The following is an 8,978-nucleotide window of genomic DNA, read 5'->3' on the forward strand; positions in this document are numbered from 1 at the left end:
CCGTCTAGACCTAGAGACCTATGGTGTTACAGTCATACATCATTTCATCTAAGCATGAACTATGTTAGTGCTTCCTGCCCCCTACAGGGAAGAGTCGTACTAGACTCTGGAAAAAGTCTCGAGGAGTACATAAAAATTTATGGATGACAAAATGACAAGCTTGTATAGTGGTCTCGCCCTATACAATATGAAGCAAAGTTTGTATAAGAGTCACTGTCACGTGAATTTTAAAATCAAAGCCTGTTATGGCTTAATTCACTAGGGTGAAGTAGACCGTTCCCTTATAAAAAAGGATCATATACAAGACAAATGGTAAAGAGCAGAAAGGAAACTATTTTCTTTATAACATAGTATTTATTACAAAAAAAAATTAAACCTAAACAATACCAAACTAACACGAAAAATACATAATGTATCGAACACACAGCAACGTATAACGTAATTAAATTTGACCAAGGTAAAATAGTCGGTACAAGACTTTCGGTCAACACCTAAAAGAAACAGAAAATCAAAATGTTTTATAATGGCAACACCAGTTACACCAAAACTAACGTATCAACACAAAACCACAATACTTTCAAGTCACGTTTCATTAACATATTAAACATTTAATTAACATATAAAACAAAATTATAAAGTTACCTAAAAGAAACCCACGGAGAGATAAAGCACACGTAACAAAAAGGTATCACCACCCAAGACGTATTACGATAAATGCTGTCCGCTCCTAAAACAAAATTGCTCACATAAACAAACAATAATTATACACACTTTCTATATACAATATAGAATAACCATATAACCTAACAACATGTCACGAAGATTACCTTGGGATTCTTTCAGTGTATGTAAGGGCTACTGGACCACGTCCTTATACAGCCCCAATACTCCTCAAAGCAGAGCACCTCTTTGCTTGCCGACGAGCTTCCGACTCCCGTAGTCCAAATCTCAGCTACGTTATCGCTTCGTTAACAAGCCGCAGCGAGAGTCAAATGAGTGAGCAGCACTTTAAATACCTAACAGGCAAACGTCCTAATACATGTCATTATATTACATGACAATATCTCCCTGATGATTTAAGAAATTGCAAAATTTCTTACAACCAAACTAAAGAAAAAATACTACTGGTACAAATCAAAAACCTGTACAGGAACATAAATACTGTACATAACATATATACAAGGTCAATAACATACACAAGGTTAACACTTGACAAACATGTAACACGTGCCCCAATCTATAAAAATCATACTACTCCACAATTTTCGAAAGAAATAAAATTTTTACAACCTACTCAAGCAGTCTGGACCAACATTTTCTTTACCAGGAATATTATATATGGTATATTCAAACTGTTGTAAATACATGGCCCAGCGCATTAGTCTACTGTTAATGTGACCAGCAGAGTTTAAGTACTTCAAAGGTTGGTGATCAGATTCTATGACGAATGCCTTCCCGTATAGATATTGGTAAAACTTCTTTACAGCCCACACTACTGCGAGGCATTCCTTCTCGATTACAGAGTAATTCTGCTCTGCACCTTTGAGTTTCCTGCTAGCATATTGCACTGGCCAACGTTCCCCATCAACATATTGCATAAGGATTGCCCCTAAACCCACATTTGATGCATCTACCTGCAACACAAAATCTTTGGTTAAATCAGGCAACTTAACTATTGGATGGCTACTTAAAATGTTCTTTAACTTTTCAAAAGATTCTTGGTGACACAGGCTCCAGTTTACTACATTGGGTTGAGATTTCTTTATAAGATCTGTTAGAGGTGCAGCAATAGTAGCATAGTCAGGGATATAATGGCGATAGTATCCAGTCAAACCAAGAAAAGACTTTACCTCCCTTTTTGTCTTTGGTGTGTCTACATTTAATACCTTACTTACTTTGTCCTCAGCTGTCCGAGATATACCGTTACCGATCTTACTGCCCAAATACTCAACTGAAAAATAACCAATTTCCGTTTTGGACGGCTTAGCTGTGAGAAATGCTTTTCTTAAAATATCCAGTACCAGCCGCAGAGTTTCCTTGTGCTCTTCCCACCCCTGTGAATGAATCAAAATATCATCAACAAACAGCTCTACATTTTTCACACCATTAAATAATTTCCTCATCATACGGTTAAAAGTAGCACCAGCATTTACCAAACCAAATGGCATAGTTGTAAACTGAAGGAGTCCTCTATTAGTTTGAAAAGCGGTTACTTCTCTACTCTCTTTTTCTAAAGGTATTTGCCAATATCCTTTAGAGAGGTCAATTTTCGTAAAATACCTGCTCTTACTTACGCGAGTCATAATTAAGTTCTGATCTGGCATGGGTTCCGAATCAAATACCGTAAGCTTGTTTATCTTCCTAAAATCTAAGCACATCCGGTTACTGCCATCTTTTTTCTTCACCACTATCAAAGGTGTAGCATAAGGAGAATTTGAGCACTCGATAACTCCTAATTTGAGCATTCTTTCAATCTCCCTATCTATATCTTGCTGCAGAGCATAAGGTACAGGATATGGTCTACACCTTACAGGACCCTTACTAGACAGGTTTATCACATGTTCAATCACATTAGTTCTACCTGGTACATCAGTAAACACATTCTTGTATTCTTGTAATATTCTAGCTACCTCCTCCTTTTTATCTTCAGATAACTCCTGATTAATTTTAACATTAGACACGTCTTCACTCTGAATATCACTCAGCACAACTGTTACCTCATATTCATCACTATCCTCACTAATCACTGCCACACATGCAAGATCATCACTCTCCTGATCATCTGTGAAAAGTACAGCTCCAGATTTGAGATCCCCACTGCCCTCTGCCTCAACAGACTTACCCTTCACGTTATTGCCTTCGCTTATCCTATCATAGTATAACTTAAGCATGTTAATGTGGTATTTGCGCTCAACCCCATTAATATTAAGAACAAAATTATACCTATTAACTTTCTTTACCACTTCAAATGGACCTTGCCACTGCACTAGAAGCTTATTGTTACTTGTGGGCAACAGCAACAGGACCTTGTCCCCTTCATTTATTTCCCTTTTACAAGCATTTTTATCATAGTAACACTGATACTTATCTCTAGCCCTCTCTAACTCTTCTTGAGCTAGCCTACATGTATCCTGTAACCTTTCTCTCATGTCTACTACATACTCGTACGTGGTCCTCGTGCTATCCTCAATTGCATTATCTTCATTTTCCCACAGCTCCCTCAATAAACTAAGTGGTCCCCTCACAGTATGACCATATACTAACTCAAACGGAGAGAATTTGGTACTAGACTGCGGAACTTCACGATATGCAAATAATAAAGGATCGATGTACCTAGGCCACATCTTTGGTTGTTCTGTACACATACGTCTGAGCATTTTCTTCAACACTCCATTAAACTTTTCTACTAAACCATTGCACATAGCATGATATGGGGTAGTAGTAATACTCTTAATAGATAACAAGCGATTAAATTCACGCATTACTTCAGAGGTGAACTGTGTTCCCCTGTCAGATAACACCTCCTTTGGAATTCCCACTCGACTGAATACCGACAGCAAAGCCTCAGCTACAGTAACTGAATCTATATTCTTCAGAGCTACTGCCTCAGGATAACGTGTAGCATAGTCAACAATGGTGAGAATATATCTTGATCCGTCGCTGGCACGGGGTTCAATCGGACCCACTATGTCCACCGCAACACGCTGAAAGGGTTCTTGAATCAGGGGCATTCTTCCCAACTTCACCTTTTTAACTCTTCCCTTGTCAACCGTGCGTTGACAAGCGTCACACGACCTGCAAAATCTTGTTATCTGCACCGACATACCTGGCCAATAAAAATTACTTTGTATACGTGCTGTGGTTTTCTGTATTCCTAAATGTCCACTCATTAAGGAATCGTGAGCCAATTCTATTACTGCATGACGAAATTTATCAGGAACAACTAACTGATCATTAATAATGCCTTCATTTTGCACTCTACAATATAATATACCTTTCTTAACTACGAAGCAATGAGATTTATTTTTAGTCTTCACAAAGACCCTATTTGACTTTGCATGCTCAAAAACCTTTTTTAGCGTCCCATCTTCAGCCTGTAATTTCCCTATATTCTCTTTCTGCATTAAATTTATAACTTCTTTGACCTTAAGCTTTGACGGTCCCTTTAACTTTTTCTCTTGCATTTGATTCTGCAGTCGGGTAGTAACAGCACTAACCTCCGTACTCAACCCGTCAGTCGAACCATCAATAGCCCCAATCACTAAATCATAAATAGGATCAGGCATGCAGGCAGCTAAGGTTTCGCCCGTGAAATATGGCGAGACAACATCAACAATAGCCTCAGGATATCTAAAAACTTGGTTATTAGCCATTTTAAGGTCAACATACTTACCAGTAAACTTGTGTTTCGGCACTAAAGCCCTCTTAACTAACACCGTGGTACACCCGGGATCACGAAATACATTAACCTCTACTCCTTCCACTGTACCTTTATCCACCATTAACTTGCCCCCATGACTAACCATAGCTGCTTTCTCTGTCGCACCCTTACTCGCACCTTTACGTTTTGGACCCCCAAACCTTTCAAAACAATCTTTAGCAAGGTGATTACCACGACCACATACGTAACAATTTCTTGCTGTGACCTTCCTATCACTATCGGCATCCGTTTGCCATTTACTATCCCCAGTGGTAACTTTACTTGCAGAGGCACCGTGCTTTTCATGACCACTATTTAAACCCTTTTTGCCATAATTTAAATGGGCCTCCATATACATCTCGGCATATTTTACAACTTGATCAAATGTTTTCATTTCATGTTCCTTCAAAAATACAACCATATCTTTGTCACAAGCATTTAAAAATTGTTCTATTAAAATTAAATCAAACAAGTCATCAAATGTTTCTTCACAATCTGCTAATTCCACCCACCTCTTAAGGTTATTTTTCAATCTATTCCCAAATTGCTGAGCGGTCTCGTTCTTAAAGAATTTACAGTTACGAAATCTCAATCTATATCCTTCCGAAGTACACTGAAAACAACGTAATAATGCCTCTTTAACACTATCGAAATCTTTAGCTTCAACAGGTGAAAGGTGCTGGTAAGTTTCCAAAGCTTTCCCTTGTAATAATGATGCTAGACTAACAGCCCAAATGTCTTTGCTCCAGCCAGCACTAACGGCTAAACGTTCAAATCTTAAAATATAGGCGTCAATACTATCAGTTATATCATTAAAAACAGGCAGTTTAGGTAGCGAGGGTTTACACAAACTAGAATCTTTTTCATTTCCCTGCATCTGTAACTTTAATCGTTCGACTTCTAATTGCTGCTTTCGTATTTCCCTTTCTACTGCCCTTTCTTCTCTCTCTTTTTCCCTTTCTTCTCTCTCTCTTTCCCTTTCTTCTCTCTCCATTTCCCTTTCCCTTGCTAGTGCCCGTTCTCGAATAAGTCTTTCCTTTTCAACAAAATCCCTTAAATTATCACCTTCGTAACCCATTTCCTTCCCCAAACTAACAATTTCTTTTAAAGTACTCATATCTAAAAGCTTCACAGACCTTATCTGCAATACACCATACAGTCTTGTAAAATGAATGAACGGTCCCTGTTCGGGCGCCAAATTGTCACGTGAATTTTAAAATCAAAGCCTGTTATGGCTTAATTCACTAGGGTGAAGTAGACCGTTCCCTTATAAAAAAGGATCATATACAAGACAAATGGTAAAGAGCAGAAAGGAAACTATTTTCTTTATAACATAGTATTTATTACAAAAAAAAATTAAACCTAAACAATACCAAACTAACACGAAAAATACATAATGTATCGAACACACAGCAACGTATAACGTAATTAAATTTGACCAAGGTAAAATAGTCGGTACAAGACTTTCGGTCAACACCTAAAAGAAACAGAAAATCAAAATGTTTTATAATGGCAACACCAGTTACACCAAAACTAACGTATCAACACAAAACCACAATACTTTCAAGTCACGTTTCATTAACATATTAAACATTTAATTAACATATAAAACAAAATTATAAAGTTACCTAAAAGAAACCCACGGAGAGATAAAGCACACGTAACAAAAAGGTATCACCACCCAAGACGTATTACGATAAATGCTGTCCGCTCCTAAAACAAAATTGCTCACATAAACAAACAATAATTATACACACTTTCTATATACAATATAGAATAACCATATAACCTAACAACATGTCACGAAGATTACCTTGGGATTCTTTCAGTGTATGTAAGGGCTACTGGACCACGTCCTTATACAGCCCCAATACTCCTCAAAGCAGAGCACCTCTTTGCTTGCCGACGAGCTTCCGACTCCCGTAGTCCAAATCTCAGCTACGTTATCGCTTCGTTAACAAGCCGCAGCGAGAGTCAAATGAGTGAGCAGCACTTTAAATACCTAACAGGCAAACGTCCTAATACATGTCATTATATTACATGACAGTCACCAATGTCAGAATGAATTTGTGACACCTTCCCCAATGTGACTACTCTTATAAACTATTGGATCATGGTTGTATCCGCATAGAAACAAATTTTGCCTCTTTGCCACCAACCCGTTAGGGTACCACGTCAACCCTTCCAAGGAACGGTTAGAGTGAGTGGACTTTTGCTTGAATCAGGGAACAGTCTCGAAAGACATACCATGATAAAAATATCCATATTTTAATCTTAATGCTCAGTACGTTTCTATTAAAATGAGTGTGGGCGAATAAGACGCAGGGCTCACTATGAACTAGTTTATTAAAATTTAATAAACGTACATATCAGATCAACATTTATAAAATTTATAAAATGTGGATGATATGCGTAAGCATAAAGGAAAACAGTCAACAGAAAATATTGTTTCATCTACTAGGAAACAGATTCGCCACTTCAATTGAATTATTAATAATAATGATATAGTGTGTATACTGTTTACATACACTAGCGTAAAAAACGCTTGGCACAAGTGTCCGTATATACTATAGATTACCGACGTCAATGGAACAGTTCGTAAGGACACTTTCGTGGCCTATCACTCAGTGTGTAGTAACAGTGACTACACGCCCACCCTCTTAATTAATCGTCCCAAATTAATTACACTGTTCCTCGCAGACTTAAAACAGAAGGTTAAAGAATTCTACCTGCTGCTACCACAGATCTCATAAGTTGCTCCACTTGCTTCGCATAGTACATAAAGAACGCCTTGGATGACTACCAGCCGGTGTGTAAACAAGGATGTTCAAAGTCCATATAATTAAGGAAATTTTATGGAAGAGGCAACTTTCCTCGGATCATGACTAACGGGTGTACTGTCTGGATCCGTTCTACGAATAACACGGGTGAATTTCGCCCATAGTTATAGATAACTTTGAACCCAGGCTTTCTCTTCTGAACACCTGTCCTCCCATAAAGTCTGAAGTTCTATGAAGATGGACCTTTAGGCACTCCACTGGACATAGAGATGCATCTTCCTTCAGAGGGCAGATTCTCTAGGGAGCCCACCTGTTGGTGGGTAGCTTGTTCCTGGAAAGAGATGTTGGGTCTGGAAATAGATTCAGTTCTCCCTCCAAGAACTGGATGTGGCCTTCCTCTCTAGAGAGACCCACTATTTCATAACTCTGGGCCCCAAAGCGAGTACAAACAGAAATATGACATAAATTCAAAACCTTCTAAGCACATTCCTCATTGTTCATCATTTATACACAATGAGCAATCATATCTAATGACCATGCAAAGGGTCTTTGGAAGCGCTGGAGGGCTGGTTCATTAAGAACGTTGTAAGAAAGGTCGACCTGTAAGGCATAAGGTATCTGACTTGTTAAGGCAGGCTTGAACAACAGAATAGTGTTGGCTGCTAAACCTTTCTCATGAAGGTGAATGAAGAATGATAAATAGGAATCTGTCGGGATTTCTTTTGGTTTCTTCGCCTTGACAAAGGATAGCTATCTCTTCCCTGAAGCCTCATAATGTCTTCTGGTTTCCTCCAAAAGTTTAAACTTACTTTTAAACACCGAATCTTTTTCTCATCGTTAAGGAGAGAAAATCATGAGATGTAGGTTCCATGTTTTCCGTGAAGGAGCGAAGACAGTCGACTTCTGTACTCGCTGAGACAGGGATGGATCTGGTAGCGGTACGAAATTTAGTCGTGGTTCCAATGCCAGAGGGAACCACATGCTATTTGGCCAGCTCTGGGACTTGACTCAAGCATGGCTCTGAAGGCGTAAAGTTTTCTATGTAACTTGAAGCCTAGGTAGGAGGAGAGGTGACGCTTAATTGGAACGTGCCAATAAGCATCAGACAAGTCTATAGAGAGAGTATATGCCCTTCTGGGCAGTACGGTCCTTATGTGCTGAAGCGTAAGCATTCTGAACTTGTAGTTCACTAAGAACTTGTTGAGTGGCGACAAGTCTAGAATACTCTGAGTTTTTCTGAATCCTTCTTTGGAACACAAAACAGCCTTCCTTGGAATTTTATGGACTTAACCTTCCGGATTACTCTTTTGTCTAAGAGTTCTTGGACATATTCTTCCAGAATGGGGGATGAGTGTTGGAAGAATTGAGGAAATTGAGGTGTAGGACTGCTCCAGCTCCAACCTTCTCCATTTTTAATTAGGCTGTGGGCCCAGGGATCGAAGGTCCAGCGATCCCTAATTAGCTGTAGTCTCCCTCCTACTTGAAGTATCTTACTTCTGCTGTTGTGGATCTGAGGCCTTGCCTCCTTGACCGCGTCCTCCCCTGTATCCCCTTCCTCTTGAAGGGCGTCTAAAAGAACCTCTGGCTGTTCCTCTAGCTCTCGTACGAAAGGAAGAAGTCTGCCTTTCGAAGGCTGTGTTAAGAACTGGCGACTGTGTCGCCACTTGTTGTGGTACCAGCTGGTACGTGGTTGGAGGTTATGCCACTATCTGAGGCACCGCGGTCACAGGAAGTTGTTGTTGTTGCTGTCGGTAGGGTTTAGCCGGCCGAGAAGATGG

At 39.3% G+C, this 8,978-nt stretch overlaps 1 protein-coding gene and 1 long non-coding RNA gene across 3 annotated transcripts; both read right to left on the reverse strand.

Annotated features, from left to right (window-relative positions):
• Nucleotides 1–375: 375 nt before the first annotated feature.
• LOC137656897 (uncharacterized) lies at nucleotides 376–4,622 on the reverse strand. Of its 2 annotated transcripts, XM_068391281.1 has the most exons (3): nucleotides 828–4,622; nucleotides 643–727; nucleotides 376–491 (listed from the first exon to the last, which is right to left on the reverse strand). In XM_068391281.1, exon 1 carries the CDS (start codon nucleotides 4,524–4,526, stop codon nucleotides 1,284–1,286), a length of 3,243 nt encoding a protein of 1,080 aa, XP_068247382.1. In that variant the 5' UTR covers nucleotides 4,527–4,622; the 3' UTR covers nucleotides 376–491; nucleotides 643–727; nucleotides 828–1,283. The 2 variants fall into 2 exon arrangements, with proteins under 2 accessions (XP_068247382.1, XP_068247381.1); XM_068391280.1 differs by having other exon boundaries at nucleotides 383–727.
• Nucleotides 4,623–5,148: 526 nt separating this feature from the next.
• On the reverse strand, nucleotides 5,149–6,322 carry LOC137656898 (uncharacterized). Its single transcript, XR_011047046.1, has 3 exons — nucleotides 6,234–6,322; nucleotides 6,049–6,133; nucleotides 5,149–5,897 (listed from the first exon to the last, which is right to left on the reverse strand). It is a non-coding gene; the product is annotated as an uncharacterized lncRNA (long non-coding RNA).
• Between the last annotated feature and the right edge of the window lie 2,656 nt (nucleotides 6,323–8,978).

Source organism: Palaemon carinicauda, chromosome 17 (assembly GCF_036898095.1).
Source record: "Palaemon carinicauda isolate YSFRI2023 chromosome 17, ASM3689809v2, whole genome shotgun sequence".
In the NCBI taxonomy this organism is placed as follows: domain Eukaryota; kingdom Metazoa; phylum Arthropoda; class Malacostraca; order Decapoda; family Palaemonidae; genus Palaemon; species Palaemon carinicauda.

Excerpts from the sequence above, each read along its gene's own strand:
- LOC137656897 (XM_068391281.1), bottom strand. The coding sequence starts at position 4,526 with ATGGTTAGTCATGGGGGCAAGTTAATGGTGGATAAAGGTACAGTGGAA.